We start from the raw sequence: 19,145 nt of genomic DNA, 5'->3' as shown, positions 1-19,145 counted from the left end.
CTGTCACATGCTATATAACATGAATGAACCTTGAGGACATCATGCTAAATGAAATAAGCCAGTCTCAAAAAGACAAACACTACATAATTCTATTTATGTGCGGTATTTAATATGTGACATCGAATTCATAGAAACATAAAGTAAAATGGTAGTTTCCGGGGGCTACAGTAGTTGGAAAGGAAGTTATTATTTAATGAGTGTAGAGTTTTAGATTTGCAAGATGAAAAAGCTCTGGTGCTGTTTTACAATAATATGAATATACATAACACTATTGAACTGTATACTTACACTATTGAACTATATACTTAAAAATGGTTAAAATGGTCATTTTTTTCCTCCCTGTGGAGACCACATCAGAGGTCGTAAGATGGTAATTTTCATGTGTTTTTACCACACACACAAAATAAACGTCATTACTTTCAGTTTCACTTGAGATACTGCAGTAAAAGCAATCTGGTCTTTGTGCCATTTTCTTATGGGTTTTAGATATCAGGCTAAGTCTATAAGCTCTTCAAAATATTTTCAGTTGTTCCATTTACCAAATGCACCATGTGCTTAGTGCTATATAGAATATATATGTCATGGATTATCTGGCATTGCAGCATAACTATTTTCTAACAGACTATAAACTATGTTTACAACTAGAGAAAATGAATTATCCCATTCAGTTCAACTTACAGACACTACATGCCAATGTAGTGTTTTCCTGAGTAGCCTAACTTCTGAAATAAGCCATATAAAGGCAAGCAACTCTGCTACCTAAGTTGTCTCTTAGATTTGAGGGTTTTAAGCCAAATGAAAATAAAGACAAAACTACAAACAAGTAACTAGCCCCACATAGGATCCCTCACTATTAACATAATTATACTTTTATACCTACATTTCTTTCTCCCCAAGTAAAAGTAAGTCTCTAAAGCATTGGTTCTTAAAACTCTTTTGATTTACAGCTATGTGGCATAAAAGAGTTACAAAATGGTGTGTACATACATTCTTCTGGAGAGTTTCAAATAATTTGACTCCTAAGAGTCTGTGACCCAAAGGAAACACTAAAAACCTTAACTCTAGATACTCACATTTAGGTAAAATCCATCTAAGTGTAAACAGAATGGCAGCTTCAAGAGAATTCAAATTATTAAAGGAAAGGTATGAATGTCCTAACTCTGAGTATATTTCAAAGGAAGAGGATACTGTTTCACTGTTGATGCTAGAGGGCTTCCATGGACCCAGGTCAACCCCTGACCTAGCACGTAGGAGAAAGTCACAGATATCCTGTTATCCCCAGTGCCCAGCATATCAAGCCTGACATGTAGCAGGCTTTTTTTTTTTTTTTTTTTTTGAGATGGAGTCTTGCTGTGTTGCCCAGGCTGGAGGGCAGTGGCACCATCTTAGCTCACTGCAACCTCCACCTCCTGGGTTCAAGCAATTCTCCTGCCTCAGACTCCTAAGTACCTGGGATTACAGGTGTCTGCCACCATGCCTGGCTGATTTTTGTATTTTTAGTAGAGACAAGGTTTCACCATACTGGCCATGCTGGTCTTGAACTCCTACTCCTGACCAAGTGATCCGCCTTCCTCGGCAGAGTGCTGGGATTTCAGGCATGAGCCACCACACCTGGCCCGTAGTAGGCTCTTAACAGATGTTTGATGAATAAAGCTGGATGGTGCCCTGACTGGAGATGAAGAACTCTATTAAACTAAGGAAGCAGTCCACTGTAAGATGACACACTAGGCCACATTCAGGACAAATACAAGTTACATACATTATGCCCTGAAGAAGGTATTTCTGGAAAGTATACCATTACATAGAGCTGGATAAACGCAAACAGGCTGAATTTCACAGAATTTACTTATATTTTCTTTCCTTTATTTAAAAATGCTTACTTTGGGGAAGGAATAAATTACAGATTGCAGTAAAGCCCTGACAACCACTATAGTGGAAATAATTTTCTTTTATATTTCAATGAATTACAACAATAGTCTTCCAAGCTGAGCATCTGATGTCTTGAGAATAGCAGTTGAGGAAGTAATCAATAGTTAATCACTTTAGGATACTTTTTGCAAAATGTTAAGAAGCACCATTCTCACCTCCTGTTCTACAGCCTTCTGAGGTTCAGGACTATTGCTGACCTAGGAAGAGGGAAGATTATAAAAGAGAAAAAAATTATGTGTTTACTAGGTTTTAACACAGCTGTAACTTTGGCTTGTACTATCTCCCAGGATACAAGATTCATCTACTATCTACTGTGTTTAAAATGAGGGTTTGGAAGCTTTGTTTTGTTTTGACTTAAGCTGACCTTAACACTCTAGTTTAAGTAATATCATGGTTCAGAAGCCACCACTTGGATCAGTGTCTTATACTTATCAACATGCAGCTCATTGTTTAACCTTTTTTTTCTACTTACACCACTTTATGAAATCTTCCTGATGTTTATTCCAGTCCCTTTGACTATTTAACATACTAATAATCCAGTGCAGCATACTCAGAAATGTTTATCACACCTCCTTCTATCATTTCTGAATTAGTTAGATAACACTAACGATCAAAGGATCATTAAAATCCAAATCCTTTTTCTTATTTTTTTTGAGACAGGGTCTCACTCCTGTCGCCCAGGCTGGAGTGCAGTGACACGATCACGGCTTGCTGTAGCCTCAACTTCGCAGGATTCAGGTGATTCTCCCACCTCAGCCTCCCAAGTAGCTGGGACTAGAGGTGTACCCCACCATGCCTGGATAAATTTTTATACTTTTAGTAGAGATTTGGTATCGCCTTGTTGCCCAGGCCGGTCTTGAACTCCTGGGCTCAAGTGATCCATCTTCCTTGGCCTCCCAAAGTGCTGGGATTACAGGCATGAGCCACGTGCCCAGTCCCAAATCCTTTTTCATAAAAATATATTTATTCATATTCTTTATTTCTATCTATACATTTTCCCTCTATGAGATGGATGTGTTTCTCTTAAATACAAAGCAACAGTTTCAAATACTCTTGGTCTGGAAATTTATCAAAGTCTTTTTGAAAGGCTGCTAGCTCTCAGTTATGCCCTTAAAAATACACAGATTAGGCCGGCCGCAGTGGCACACACCTGTAATCCCAGCACTTTGGGAGGCTAAGGCAGGTGGATCACCTGAGGTTGGGAGTCCAAGACCAGCCTGACCAACATGGAGAAACCTTGTCTCTACTAAAAATACAAAACTAGCTGGGTGTTGTGGCGGGCTCCTGTAATCCCAGCTGCTCTGGAGGCTGAGGCAGGAGAATCGCTTGAACCCAGGAGAAGGAGGTTGCAGTGAGCGGAGATCACGCCATTGCACTACATCCTGGGCAACAAGAGCGAAACTCCATCTCAAAAAAAAATACAAAATACAAAATACACAGATTAGCAAGGCATGATTCACTTTGTAGGAATCAGACTGCCTCTTCTTTAACAGATGTGGTTTTTTTTTTCCCCCTAGCTTTATTGAGATATAACTGACAAATACAGTATACAGTTAAGGTGATTTTTTAAATACACATTGTGAAACAATCACCACAGTCAAGCCAATAAACACACCTAGCACGTCATACTTTTTTTTGGTGGTAAGAGCACTTAATGTTTATTTATAAGATCTTTGATTCTAGATTCTCATCATCTTTAATCATTCTCTTCATCAAAAACTAGGTAAAAACTTGGGTAGCTCTCTCTATATAAAAGTAGAAAGATTGTCAAGCTATGTCATTAAATGAAAAAAAAAAGCAAGCAGCAGGAAAACACTTATAAACCCACTTATTTTAAAAAGATATTATATCTATGTGCACCTGTAAAGAAAAAGGCCAAGGATACATCAACTATTTACAATGACTGGGGGAAAAAATGAAATTTAGGGTTGAAGAAACTTCCCATTCCTACTCTATATTCTTCAGTATTACTAAAAATTGTGAAACTGAATTAATATAATTTTTTAGACACAGGATCTTGCGATATTGCCCAGGCTGAAGTGCCGTGGCTATTCACAGGCACCATTACAGTGAACTGCAACCTGGAATTCGTGGCTTCAAGCAGTCTTCTCACCTCAGCCTCCTGAGTAGTAAAATAACTTTTTAAAAGAAATTATAAAGGCCTCTTTTAGAAAATATTTGGACCTCTGAGCACCTTAACAACATTTCTAGTACATGGCATTGTGCCTAACACAGTGAGCATCAATAAATTTTTTTGAGTGAAAAAGGTAATTTTTTCAGTAGAAAGTGTTGAACAACTTCTCCTATTCTAAAAGTCTGTTTAAACAGTAAATGTAACTACTAATAAATACCTATGTGCCAATTACCTCAGATGAAGTCACATTTAAAATACAAGCTTTAAACACCGCCATTTTGAAAGTGCTGCTTATTTACATCTTTACCAGTTTCTATTCTCAACATACATAATAGGCATCTTGGTCAACATACAACACAACAGAATCTTTACCCTTTTTTTCCTTCCAAACCCTAACAGTCACCTATGGGTGGTTCCTAAAGTTATCACATGCAGATATATGTGAGGAAAAAAGCTTATAAGCAAAAATTGAGTTTATAGAACAAATTCCTTATCCACTGTCATAAACAAAACAATACGAAATATTACAACACATAATCCTTTTTTTATTAAAACTCTACTTTTATTTTACCCTAGTATGCACACTAATACAAAATTCTATAAAGGAGGTATAAACTAATGGAAAAACCCAAACCAGAAATAAATGAATGAATAATGCCTAGATCTTGGTTCCTAAATACGCTTCTCCCAAAAAATGTGCCAGAGCTCCTTTGAGAAGTAGTCCAATTTTTAAGAGTGGGGCAGGGAAAATACAACAGCTTAGAGCATCTTACGGTGCCAATAAGGAAGAAAGCATTCAAAAAAGGATGGGGTATGTCAAAAGAGCACAGGAGCCAACCTGAAAGAGCTCTCAATGTCCAAAGCTAGAAAAATTTGAGAAACCAAAGAAATGATAGGTTCGCATAGCCCACAGAATAATATATGTATATATCCCTTGAATTCAAACTGGACTGGAGGGAAGGAGGGAAGAAGACAACTCTCCCTGATAGAAGAATTCCAATTAATAAATGTAGAATGAAGAAAATAGAAAATAACTATTAGCAATATTTTACTAATAATTGTTGTAGGCAAAACCCACTGTGGATGCTAAAATCAGTGAATGAAAGTTTGAGCAGAAACAGGGTATCTGCATAGTCTCAAAGTATATCCACACCAAGATACTAGATTCTGTTATATTCTCGCCAAAAATACATAACCTCAATCTAATAATGAGAAATCAGAGAAGCCCAAAGGGAGAGACATTCTACAAAACAACTAACCAGTACTCTTCAAAAGTCTCAAGGTCATGAAAGACAAGACAAGACTGAGGAACTGTTACACACTGGGAAGACTGGCGAGACATAATGTACAAAGGCAATGTGGAAGCCAGGTGTGCTGGCTCATGCCTATAATCCCTGCACTTTGGCAGGCTGAGACAGGAGGATTACCTGAGGCCAGGAGTTTGAGACCAACCTGGGCAAACATAGTGAGGCCCTGTCTGTAATAAAAATTTTTTTAAAAAAAGCAATATGGGATCCTGGGCTGGATTCTGGAAGGGAAAAAGGATATTAGTGGAAAAACTGGTAAAACTCGAATACAGGTTTACCTAACAGTATTGTACCAAAGTTAATTTCATAGCTTTGATGATTGTATTATGGTTAGTTAACATCAGGGGATGCTGTGTGAAGGGTATATGGAACTCTGCACTATTTTTGCAACTTTTCTGTAAGTCTAAAATTACTTCAAAAAAGTTATTTAAAACTGCGAACTTTAACTTTTTAAATTACATATGCATTTTATAATAGGAATTGTAAATAACAATAGATATGATTCAACTACTATAGAGATTAAAGCTTGTGGAAACTAAAGAAATAGGAACAATTTCAGAACTTAACCATAAATGGAGGAGGACGGAAAATTCTCTCAACAAGAATGCTGGCTCTGTTTAGACATTTCCTGTTCTGCATGCTAAGCACATCCCCTGAAGAATGCAGCACACATTGACTGGCTTTACATACCAAACTCTGCTAACAAGAGCTTCTCACAGCAGTTTACTAAAGTATCACAAGTCATGTGATTTTATGAGAACTCTCTAAAATTTTCACAAGTAGGTGTCTATCCAATTGGTTTAGTTAGTTAAAATTGCTTTTCTCAGATCTAAAGGTCACATTCTACTAATAATCAACAACCAAGGATGCTCTTCAAAGAAAAAAATACTTTTTTGGAGTACATATGTATACACATGCATACATGTGTGTGCATGCTCTATGCCAGCCATATAATTTTCATGCTGCTTTCTAGGCCTTGGTTGGTTATTTACCACAGTATTATTTGTAACAGCAAAAGACTAGGAAAAATGAAGCTGTCTCAGCAACGAAGGAGATCTGAATTGCAGCTGGGATATGTGATCCCTTCCCCTCTGCCCTTCTTCTAGGATTCTGATATATCAATTATCTTTCTTCACTCCCTTGTCTTCAATTTTTCTCTCTATTGAACCCTTCTTGTAAGCATAGCAACAACCCAATCTCTCTCATTCTATACTTTTCCCTCTGCTCTGCCAATCTCCACCTCAAGTTATACTTTTTCTCTCCTCCCACCACAATCACCATTTTGAGTAGTCTACACATGTTATTTCCTCTTTTTATGATTTACAGTTACTCCTGTTACTGGCCCTACAACTTAAACTGCTCAAATCTACACCTATAAATTTACAAATTCAGTCCTCATTCTACTTGACTTCCCCACACCAGCTGACCCTGCTGACATCTTCTTCCATTCTAAAACTCCCTTTGTGCCTCGACTTTCAGCGCTCAAGTCTCTTACGGTCTCTCTTCTCTGCCACTACAGCCCTCCACTAATACCCTTCTTTTCCCATGCATCTTCTTTCTTCTCCACTCCAGCCTCCTCTCCCCCTACCACACACAGATGCTGCCTTCCTCACCTTCTCAGGCTCTGACACTCTATACCTGGGACCTCTCCTTGGGGAGGCTCTCATCATCCTGTTTAGGGTCTTGTACCCCCAAGCCTGGCTGCCATCCTGCAGGGATGTCCTTAATGCTGCTGGGGCCCTGACTCTCTACACCAGGCTACCCCATATGGATTACCCTTGTAACTTTGCTTAGGTTATGATAACAACCCCACCCCTGCTCCTAAGCACCATGGAAAGCCTTACCTTCCTCTGCCCTGCCTGGTGGCTTTAGAACTGAATTGTGCAGAAAGGAAAGAGAAAGGGAAGATGAAGCAATACTATACCACCTTAATAATTAAGCTTTATAGTAAATCTTAATACCTGGTAGAGCAAGTTCTTGTACTTATTGTTCTTCAGGACTGTCTTGGTTATACTTGGCCTTTTGTTTTCCAATTCCTTCATTTGTAGCTTCTTTGTGAATATAATTCAGTAAGATTAACTGTCTCACCTTAACATTTTGTCCATTCTCAGTCTTAGCCCATGACTATTACTATTATTATTCATTATTTTTCTTGAGACAAGGACTTACTCTGTCACCCAGGCTGCAGTGCAGTGGCATGATCACGGCTCACTATAGCCTCAGCCTCCCAGGCTGAAGTTGATCCTCCTGCCTGTGCCTCCTGAGTAGCAGTGACTAGAGGCGCACACCACCATGCCCAGCTGATTTTTAAATATTTTGTAGAGACAGAGTCACTTGACACTGGAGGAATAAATTTTAAAAATACATAAAAAATAGGCCGGGCGCGGTGGCTCAAGCCTGTAGTCCCAGGACTTTGGGAGGCTGAGGCAGGCGGATCACTTGAGGTCAAGAGCCTGGCCAACATGGCAAAACCTCATCTCTACTAAAAACACAAAAATTAGCCAGGCACGGTGGTGGACGTCTGTAATCTCAGCTACTTGGAAGGCTGAGGCAGGAGAATCACTTGAACCCGGGAGGTGGAGGTTGCAGTGAGCCGAGATTGCACCATTGCACTCCAGCCTGGGGGACGAAGCTAGACTCCATCTCAAATTAAAAAAAAAAAAATTATATATATAAATAAAATAAGTAAATATATGTGTTATATATATATATGTGTATATATATATGTATATATATATATATATAGTGTGTGTGTGTGTGTGTGTGTGTGTGTGTGTGTGTGTGTGTGTGTGTATAAACATTTTTTTTAAAAAAGGAAAAAGAGACGGAGTCCCACTACGTTGCCCAGGCTGGTTTTGAACTCCTGGACTCAAGTGATCCTCCTGCCTTGGCCTCCCAAAGTACTCAGACTACAGGCACGAGCCACCCGTCCAGCCTATAGCACTTTTATAATATGCTCTTTTAACGCAACAGCTTTGATAATTTAATATAAGGAGTTTCTTTTTATCAATTTCACTAGAAGTCCCCCGGTACGAAATTCCTGTTAATGAAGCAATACAAAACTCCTCTGCTTTCTTCTTGAACTGATCTCCAAACTTGATTTGAGGACAATCAACAGGGTGTTAGTCTCTAGGGCGTTAGTGAGACTACATGTAAACTGTGGTATTGGGACTGGCCTTGAATTAGGGTATTTTCACTAGTGGTAATCTAGGCAAGGTAAAGCATATGTATGTGAGGAAACTATAAAGAAAAGCAATTAGATGCAGAGGTCTAGAGTCCAGGGAAGGGATATGAGTTGTAGATTCAAATTTGTGAGCACTGATGCATAGATGGCATTTACAGACATGGAATTTGAGCTACCCAGATTAAGTAAAAAGAAGGGCTGACGAGTACCCCAACATTTAGAGGTCCAAAAGCAGAAGAGAAACCAGCAATGGAGAAGGAATGGTGAAGAAAATCAGTGTGTGTTTGCCATGGGGAATCCTGGAAGAAAACTGAAGGAAGTATTTCAAGAAGCTGAATATATTGAAATATATAAATGCTACTAAAAGGTAAGTTGAGGACTGAGAATTTTCCATTATATTTGGAACGATGGATTCTTTTGGCACCCTTGACAGAAGGCATGTTGGTGCAGTAGGTAGGACTGAAAGTCTGAGTGTGATGAAGAGAAAACCACCACTTAAACATGCTGAAGTGCTTCCCCACGTCAGGGCCTTCACAATTGCCATCTCATCTTCCTCAACACGTACTCCTCCAGACCTTTCCATGCACCTGCACATCCCCATGTCAGGATGCAAGTCATCTTCCAGAGGCTTTCTCTCATACCCTAAAATGAGTACCCATCCTTACTAATTACTCTTTAGCTTACCTTGCTTTAACAATACTTGAAGTTCTATTATTTCATTTATTTGTTTACTTGTTTGTCGATCTCCATGAGATTGTGATAAATCAAGAATATGTACAAATATTTCTTTTTAAGAACTTGTACATTTTTCTAGGTGCATCATTCCTAGAAAATCTATTAGATTATTTAGAACCTCACTCACCACAGGTCTCTCACAGTGAGAAATTTGTAATACACCAACAAAGAAGGCCTATAACTTTACAATCACTGGCAAATCCCCTTATCTGCTGCTCTTCTGCCACAAAGTTTTCTGTCGTTCTCTCACAGGAAATTTTCACCTTAACCTTACTTCACAGAAAAATTGTGGTAGTAACACTAATGTTAATTATAAATTTACACCTTCCATTTTTTCATAATGAAGTCAAAACATGCCCTGAGATGGCTAGGTCATCCTCAATCTCAGGGGAAATGATATTTTAAATTAGAGTCTAGTCCAATTCCTGTTATACACAGAAACCAAAATGACAGGGCATGTGACATACCTGTGGCATAGCCCACAAGTGAATCCTAAACCCCTGACTTCCAGCCCTGGTAAAGTAGAAAGTTATCTAGTGAACGACAAGGGCTTAGGTGAAAAATAAAATACTGTACATCCCAACTAGTAACATGATTTACAAACTAGACTTTTGCCATTTTGTAAGCACCACCCCATTCCTGGAAATCCTTATTCATTGAGTCTTTATCTCATTCAGTGGCTCCAGTTCCAGACCAAGTAGAGACAGGGTTTTGTTTTAGAAATCCTCTGATGAGTACCTGCCTTATACTAAGGCAAGTCCTCCTCTAGGGAGGACACGAGAAACTCCTCTGCTTAAGTCTATAATAATAATTTGTTAATCGGTTTATAAGTTGTCAATAAAGTTCTGGCATAGCCTATCAGTGGATTAAAAAATAAAGAGAATTATAATAATCTCTTAAGGCGCACTTTTGGGTAGTATTAAAATATAGTTACCACATGGGATACTTTTTTTTGTACTAAAAGTATCTCTCCTACTTTTGTTTTGGGAAAGCACACACAGCAAGTAGGCAATTGAGAGATGAGTGTTTTGGAAAATCTATTAAACCTACAGGAAGGCTAAAAGACCCACTGTGGTACAGAAGTAAAGAAAGAGAGAGTTGCAGCCAGGCGCAGTGGCTCACGCCTGTAATTCCAGCACTTTGGGAGGCTGAGGCGGGTGGATCACCTGAGGTCAGGAGTTCGAGGTCAGCCTGACCAACATGGTGAAACTCCGTCTCTATTAAAAATACAAAAATTAGCCAGGTGTGGTGGTGGGTGCTGTAATCCCAGCTACTTGGGAAGCTGAGACAGGAGAATTGCTTGAACCCAGGAGGAGGATGCAGTGAGCCAAGGTTGCAGTGAGCTGAGATCTCGCCACTGCACTCCAGCCTGAGCGACACAGCAAGACTCTGTCTCAAAAAAAAAAAAAAAAGAGAGAGAGCGAGTTGCCCAGTAACATCACTGTGGGCTAATACTGAGCACTATTAGCTTCTAACAAATTGGGGCAAGAAGGGAGAAAAGGTAAGGTAACCCCTATTGTTAAAAATGCTTTTCAGTGGGAGAAAAGCTATCAAATATTTATCAACTGCTTACTGTTTTGAGCACATTTCAAAGGTCAATAGAATGATTCTGAATGCCTCTACATTCTAGAGTTGAGAGAAAGACCACTTATATTGTCCCCAAAGATTCCTTCTAACATCTAAAACAAATCATTCACTCAACAAACATGTTCTGAGTACCTATAATGTGCTAGGCACTTTTCCAAGTGCTGGGGGATACAGCAGTAAATAAACCTCATAGAATTTATGTTCTTAGGGAAGAGTCTAGAGGCAACTAAATACAGTAAATGACAGTATTTTAGAAGTACTGTTAAGAGCTATCTTTACATGCTTAGACCATGATAAGTATTATGGAGAAAAATAAAGCAGGAAAAGGAAATAAGATACATGTAACTCATTTCTATTCATTGCAGGTGGCCTGTTTCATGATGAGTAGATTTCATAAGGTAACAAAAGATCTTTTATAATCAATATGATGAATATTTCATTTTAAAAGATACAGAACTTCAAATATTCTTAAAAGTTAATTATTAGCTTATATCCACTCAGCATATATTATTGTTTATATTTATCACTTATTTGATGACAAGTTCTTGGTCAAGAACATATCTATAATTAATTTACACCATGCCTTTTTAGCTAAACATAATGCATTTTTGTAGACTGCTCTATGAAGCGGCTTTAAAGAAGGAACAGTGTGTTTGTTTTGTTTTGTTTTTCTGTAAGTGAAACCCTACTAAATTGGAAAGCCTCTAACATGAACCAAGACTTTCTGGTAATAGCGATTTTCAATTCTAATATAATTAGGTTCACTAGTCACCCTACTCTAAACTCATACAGCCTAAATCAAATAGAAATTAATTTTTGTCATTAGTATACTAATCAAGATGATATAATGCTTCACTTTTTTTCTATATAATTTGAAATAAAATAATAAAAAACACACTCTTTGGTAAGAGCTCATTTCCAATTTAAAAAACCAATTTTACAAACTAAATGTATACAAACAATTACATTTTACTATACTGTGGTCGTCTAGCACTTCAATTAGGATAAGAAAGTTTATGAAATATAAACTGACACAATTTCAGCAGCATAAAGCTTACCTTCAGGCTGGTATGAGAACGTGGTTGACTTAATTCCTGAAATTTCCATTGCTCAGATCCAGGGGTCTCTCCTCCTTTCTGAGCGTCAGGTGTAAGCAATCCATCTCCAGCAGGTAATGGGAAAATTCCTAATGATATAGGACGTTCTTTTCTATTTGAAGAGGGGAGAAAAAATTCGGCATTCATTTATTTTGACTTTTTATTTGCCATGACTATAAGTAATAAGCCTGGACTGCCACTGTTTCACAACCATCACTCAAAAATGACACTGTCTGCCCATCTGAATAAAACAGACTTACCAAAGAGGAAGGACAGTCTCAGTTTAGTTAGCCTCAGGAAATTAGCCTCAAGAAATCAACTAAGAAAAGTGGTAAGAAGGGTTAAGGAAATCTTAAAAGTTACTGATGAGTTCCTTGCCCAAGAAGCAGTCAGTGGTCTAGTGTGGTCTGGAGAAGAGCTGCTGCTGAGTTTTTAACCATACGTAGCTTAGCCCTAGGGAACTTGCAACCTCCTTCTTTGGAAGTGAATCCAACCCATTTCTTCCCAAATCCTCTCGCTAATCCCTGGATGTTTACTGAAGCTTCTTCAGGGTATGACTTTCCTGCCTAGAGGAAAATCAATATATTATCTAAATCAGGGCTACCTATTAAATGATGAAAAGAACTCAAAATATCTTTCTCCCCACCACCCAAGTAGGAAAGCTCTGTTTTTCTACAGAACCACTATATGAGTTCCTTTCAAGCACAGTACATATGAGAAAACCATTGTCAGTTTTTTCCAGATAAGAAGGCCAAATAATTCTATAAAAGATTACTGAATTTCCAATGCTTTGTGAGAAGTTTCAATGAACAAGAGTTACAATTTTAATACTAACAGAATTTCAACAAGAAACACATCCTTTGTTGATGCACAGAAGATTCCAAATCGAAGAGCTTTTAGAGGGTGGAAACAAGCCTACTAACGGGTCATCCTGGGTCATTAACTCAAAAGTGTAGAAACAAGAAAGAAATGAGACACTAAAGGTTTGGTGCCTCCTGGAATTCATACCTCTACTGGTAAGAATGTAAGTTAGAATAAAAACATTGAGCTCATTAATTAAAGTGGGAAAATTTCAGTTTTGCTAAGTAAGTCTTTAATTCTGTAGTTCATTTTTATTCCAAGAAACTTCAGCCACTTTTGAAATGTGTCTTCACTTAATACAAAGGTTGTGTTCTTCCATTCCTAACAATCTAAAAGGACTAGTAGAACTGTCCCAATCCCTTCTTAAAAATGAGGTGAAGCAAAGGAGTTGAGAGACTACATTTAGTCAAAGTTGTATGCACAAGGAAATAAAATTTAAAAACAGAACTTTGATTTAGGGGGGAAATTCAAAGGCAGGAAGGCAGTACAATAAGAGGGTAGTTTTTGTTTGTTTGTTTGTTTGTGTCTTGCTGTGTTGCCCAGACTGAAGTACAGTGGGACGATCTCGGCTCACTGCAAGCTCTGCCTCCCAGGTTCAAGCAATTCTCCTGCCTCAGCCTCCCGAGTAGCTGGGATTACAGGCATTACCACCACGTCTGGCTAATTTTTGTATTTGTAGTAGAGACGAGGTTTCACCATGTTGGCCAGGCTGGTCTTGAACTCCTGACCTCACGTGATCTGCCTGCTTCGGCCTCCCAAAGTGCTAGGATTACAGGTGTGAGCCACCACACCTGGCCAAGAGGATAAATTTTAACACCAAATCTAAGTTTGCGACTATGAGCTGCCGGGACAACCAAATGACAAAAATTAAAGTGACTAGTCAGCTACCATATTTACACCAGTTATTCCCAAATGCTGTTCAGCAACAAAGTTTTTACAATAAGTCCATGAAAAAAGAGGCATTATTTATTATTTCCTTAGTGCATAGATAATATAGTAACTATTGTACACATACACATTCCCATATACTATAGAACCCTGTTCTTTCTTGAAAATGACCCTTATTTTAAATTACATCTTTTCTTCTTCTTTGATTTTAAAATGCCCTTTCTTTCATTAAATGATGGTGACAGTGATAAGTAGCTAGATTTCCTTTTCATATTCATTCTGGACAAAATAAAAAGTTGTCAATCTGATGTTTTCCCCCCATATTTTGTGAACTGAAAATCCAAGAGGACTAAGAGCTACTAGCTGACTTTTGTTTATTTTCTAACATACCTTAATGAGTTAAGCAAAAGGTGACTGGGAATTTAATGACTCAATATAATGGAAAGCTCTCTAATTCAAAATGCAAAGACAACCAGGAAGATGATATACAGACTTCATAAGACTCTCTCACACTAATAGAAATCAAAATATAAGCCATTCATTTTCACACATATCAAATATTGAAAAAGTTTAAAACTATTGGGGGAAGGAGTCTTCTATGAATCCAAATTTTACTTTCCAAAAAGTAAACAAAATCAGTTGACAAAATCTACAATCAACAGTCAACAAAATCTACAACCCAAATTGCAAGTAGAATTCACACCTTTTTAATTTGCTTGTATCAATCATTCAGAAACTACTCTACAGGGAGGGGAGATCTCTTCAGAGACTGACAGCTATCTGTCAAGTGGGTCAATGATGCTCTAGGTTACAATGTTCCAACTCTGAAAAAATAATTACTACATACTCCTCCCCTTACTTTACTTACAAATTACATATAGTTGGGGTAAGGGAGAGAAGGACGCATAATTAGGCAAGTTCATGAGAATCCTACTTTTGAAAAGAAACCCTGAAAGGTAAACATTAGTCCGGTACTACGTTGGCATGCATTAAATGCTTCAAACTCACAGAAGAAGGAAAAAAATGAGATACACGTGGAAAACTATCAAGTGGCAGATTTATACCTGCAGACCGAAACATCTGCTATTACTTGTCTAGAAAACGAAGCTATCAACAACTATCAGAGTTCTTTTTTCTTAATTGCCCTACTTCTATATATCCATTTTTGAGTTGGTTATTAAATGTTAGCTTATGTATATAAATAATTTTACAACTACATTTTTGGAACAGCTTTTTGGCTATATTCACATTTGATACAACTAATTAGTAAAATCTACTTTATATATAAAGGCAGATAAAAGAAAAAGTACATTTGTTGAACACTCATCACGTGGTGGGTACTGAGCTAGATGACTTATTTACATTATCGCATTTAATCCTTATCAAGAAACGGGGATTATTTTTCCAATTTTTCAGAGTAGGAAAAGTGATGCTCAGAGATTTTAGGCACTAGTAATTGGCAGAGTTTCGATTCAAAGCCAGTACTGTTCAATTCCAAGCCCTTTGCTTTCCTTGGAACTTCCTACTTGGAACTACCAACTTTTTGACAATTTAATCTTAATATCAAAGACTTTGATATCTTTATTTAATCAGATCAGTAGCAATTTTTGTGGTAAAGAACTTTAAAATTTTAATTATAAGGTATTTTAGCTGTAGCTAAAACAATTTCTGCTAAAAATGGACACATATAAGTAACTATGAAAATTATTTACTCGAGTAATTTACCATATATCTTACAACTATAATTAAATACAAAATAATAAAATCACTTGATTTTTAAAACCACCCAACGAGGTAAGTCCCATCAGGAGAGAAAACTCAGGCAGAGAGATTAAGCAACTTGCCAAAGCTCCTACGGCCACGTGCAATAGAGCATTTGCACCCAGGCAGTTCAATTCCAAAGCCTTGTTGTACCCACTTGCAGGCGCCGCACAGCAGCTCACGGCACTGCCCTCTCAAATGAAGCCTAAACCCAAGACATCCCCTTAACATTAGTCTTATATTAATATTCTACATATTCTTAAGTTCAGTTGCTTTTAATTTCTTCAAAGCCTAAATATACAGATACACGTACACAAATATTTTATGTACTAATATACATACAAGTAGTAAGATTATTGCCAATTTTTATAAATCAGGAAAGAAAATAAAAGACCAAGTATCTAGTTTTAAATCATCGATGAAATTTAATTTCTGGGCTTTCAACTAATATTAAACTTGAACTGACCTATGAATAAAAAGAAACACATTAAGGGAAGTTACTACTTTAATTCTTCTTAATTTATCTAAATCTACAATTAGGGTTTAAATATTTTATAAACATTTAAATAATAAATAAAAACTATATACTATGAACTTTCATTTAAAACCATGCACAAAGCAGAAATCTGAACAAATCAGAGACTGCTAGTCTGATGGTTTAGAAAACAAAAGAAACCACAACCTTAAGCCTCTAAAATACAGAAGATGGCTCTTACAGGGTGTAAGTAGAGTGAGCAACAGTAAAGCTACAGAGATTAATGACTACCCCCACAAGCAGGCATGGATATTTGTCACCCAAGACTACAAAGAAAAGAAAGGGCAACATCTGACAAAACAATAGTGAATAGGCTTTGTAAAGCTTTCACAACTTTGATGTGTAAATAATGGGGAAAAAGGCATTCCTTAACCTAAAAGTCTTAAATTTTTTCACTTTAAAACATATTTTGTTTTAGGAGGAAAATATTTAAATTGTCAGTTCCCATGAGCTATTATCAAAAATTACAAAAATGATACCTGAACCTCTATCATTCAAAGGATAATTAAAACAAAATAAACTTACGGCCTGTATCTAACTGACTGCAAGTCCAAGCATAAAAGATATTTGTCCCTAAATGCTCAGAAGCTAAATGCAGAGGTTGTATAAACTTGGAGCCGGTGCTCTACTCTTGCTCTTCTTTTACTTTGAACATTCTGCTTAAAACAAGACCACACTGACCTTGTACTTGTGTGTAAGTACAATATGAAAATCCTTTTCTTTAGTTAGTGGTTTCCAAACATAAAGCTATAATCCTAACTGATGATGGTCTACAAATTACTATAAATTAGAATCAAAAATCCTAGCTTCAGGCCATTTTCCATTGTTTCAATCTGCAACAGAAATGGTTACAAAGCAGACCCGTGGAGCTAAAAATTTAATAAAAACCAGCTAAGCAGGGGCTTCTAAGAGAGATGGGAGTACCTGAGTATCCTTGGTAGGTTCTGCGTCAGAGCTGGCACACCGGTAGAAATAGAAAAGTGCACAAGCAGCAAAACAGAGAGAGATACTAAGATAGCAGAATTAATGACCACCGCCCCGCCAACAAAGCCAAACACAAACAGCAGCATGCATCCAGGACTCATGGCGCTGTGCTGGCATGGTGAAACACCCGAACCAAGGAGGCCTACACGGGGGCCAAAGGGGTATCTTTGTAGTGAGGATCTGTCATTCAGCTTGCTGCCACAAAAACAATGCCATCAGCAGCAGCTTTCCACTCCATCCTGCAGCAGCTCCCAAGCGATGACGTCATTCCGTTCTCCCCACCTCATAACCATAGAGCTGCTGCTCCTAGCATTTATGCAGCAACCCCAAGCGACAGCCAGCCTATTAACTATTTTCCCCTCCATTAAGAGTCCTGGCTTAGCTCATTGGCTACAATGCCTGAAGATCTACATAATTTATTCACACTCCTACATCAAACAGATGGCTAGCTAACCCTTTCAAACATGCCTCTCTGTAACAAAAAGGACTTCAAACCAATTACACGGGAGAAATAAAATATTTCAGCATTCCCATAAATTACAAAATTTTAAACCTAGTATAATCTCCATCAAGTATCAGAAAACAATCTAAATACTCAATGTGCTGCTTATATGGATGGCTCATAATTTATCTTTTTAACGGTAAAAACCGTTTCTACTTTTCTGTGCTATTCTCTCCTGCAGCATTCCAACCACAGTGGAGAGCTTTTTGAATCAGCCTAACTATTGTTCCAGGATTAAAGAACAGAGAAAAACAGAAACAAACATATTATTTATTTTACTTTTTCTCAAGGCAAAATACACAACAAAGCTTACCTAATTCTACTATGAGCTGTGGATTCTAGTTGATCACTCCCTGAGAGCTGATGAAGTTTTGTTCTTTCTAAATGTTCCATATAATTATGGATCATCTATTTTAAAGAAAGAAAAAAATTACACAATATTTAAGGCTAATACCTGGAATAAAATCATAGTGTTATAACAAGGAAAACATTTTGGTACAATTTTCTTATCTATCAGACTACTCGATTCCAAGTAAGAGAATATTACGGAATGAAAAAAATTTTAATGGAAAGTAATATGCAAATGCTTACATTTAAGGATGCTGGTGTCCACAAAAGTAGTTAATATCTTGCTTAGGATGGCAAAAAAAAAAAAAACCCACTTTTTTTACAATATGTGATGCTATTAAAATAATATTGATGTAAAGAACACAAATTAGTAAACAGACACTGGGAAAGAAGTCATAAAAGACCATTGGTTAAAAATAATAGATGGCATTTGAGAAAGCCATTCACTAAAATGAGACACAACAAAGAAATTAATGTGAAACTTCTGAAGAAACCATATCCTTATGTGCTGATCTCTTCCATTTTAAAAGGAATTAACAGAATAAAGATCACTTTCAATTTAATTAATTTAATACCAAGAAAAGTTTCTTCTTTCTGTATATTTAGTTGAAAGAATGTTAAAATACTTTCTCCTTTGACTGTTACTGGTATCATTACTTGGTATAATCATCTATTATAACAGCAGCAAATACAAATGTAAAAAATTAGAATACTTTTTGAGTCTTAGATAAGGAATCATATGACAGACAAGCTGAATATGAAAGTAAAAACTTCAAGAATATAAAGTACATAAACTGCCAAGAACTTCTAATGTCCTATTTGATTCTTGATAATATATAGTTTCACTTTTAAAAAGCCTAAATTTGGAATTAAGACATAAAATCAAAAGGCCTTTGCTAGAGATACTAACATGATATGAATAAGAAAAAAATGAATTTTAAAAAACAAGAAATAGTGTGTTAGTATTTAAAGGGTGTAAATATTAAGAGGCAAGCAAAGGTTGATGTCTTTCTTGGGAATATTACTTGAATTCTTTTTTTTTTTTAATGTCCCTTCTCACCATTCCTAAGGAATATTACTTGAATTCTTAACACTGTACATAGAATAGCTTTGGAAGTCACTAAACTTTAGCTGTATTAAGATGCATTTCAATCTCTTTATAACTTAAAATATGCACTGTAGCATATTAAGTAACCAAATAAAATTTTTAAAAAGTCTAAATTCACTTTACAAAGCATGCTTTTGTTGTAGAAATTTTATTTGGCATGTACAAATATTAGGAAATGTAAGTTA

The 19,145-nt window shown here is 36.9% G+C and overlaps 1 protein-coding gene across 9 annotated transcripts in view; it reads right to left on the bottom strand.

The window, feature by feature from the left end:
* Positions 1–19,145, bottom strand: part of SPAG9 (sperm associated antigen 9) — a 155,517-nt gene that overhangs the window by 64,058 nt on the left and 72,314 nt on the right. For 3 of the 9 annotated variants that reach the window (XM_031010861.3, XM_031010864.3, XM_055387631.2), the window contains 3 exons: positions 17,818–17,912; positions 11,935–12,085; positions 2,085–2,126 (listed from right to left, as the gene is read on the bottom strand). In XM_031010861.3, the coding sequence (XP_030866721.1) occupies positions 2,085–2,126; positions 11,935–12,085; positions 17,818–17,912 (288 nt within the window). Of the gene's footprint in view, positions 1–2,084; positions 2,127–11,934; positions 12,086–16,942; positions 17,364–17,817; positions 17,913–19,145 lie in introns of those variants that run through there. The other 6 variants (XM_055387629.2, XM_055387630.2, XM_031010865.3 and 3 more) reach the window with 4 other exon arrangements.

Source organism: Gorilla gorilla, chromosome 4 (genome assembly GCF_029281585.2).
Source record: "Gorilla gorilla gorilla isolate KB3781 chromosome 4, NHGRI_mGorGor1-v2.1_pri, whole genome shotgun sequence".
NCBI classification, from domain to species: Eukaryota; Metazoa; Chordata; class Mammalia; order Primates; family Hominidae; genus Gorilla; species Gorilla gorilla.
The sequence above is the reverse complement of the archived record's forward strand: the minus strand, read 5'-3'. Positions and strand labels throughout refer to the sequence as shown.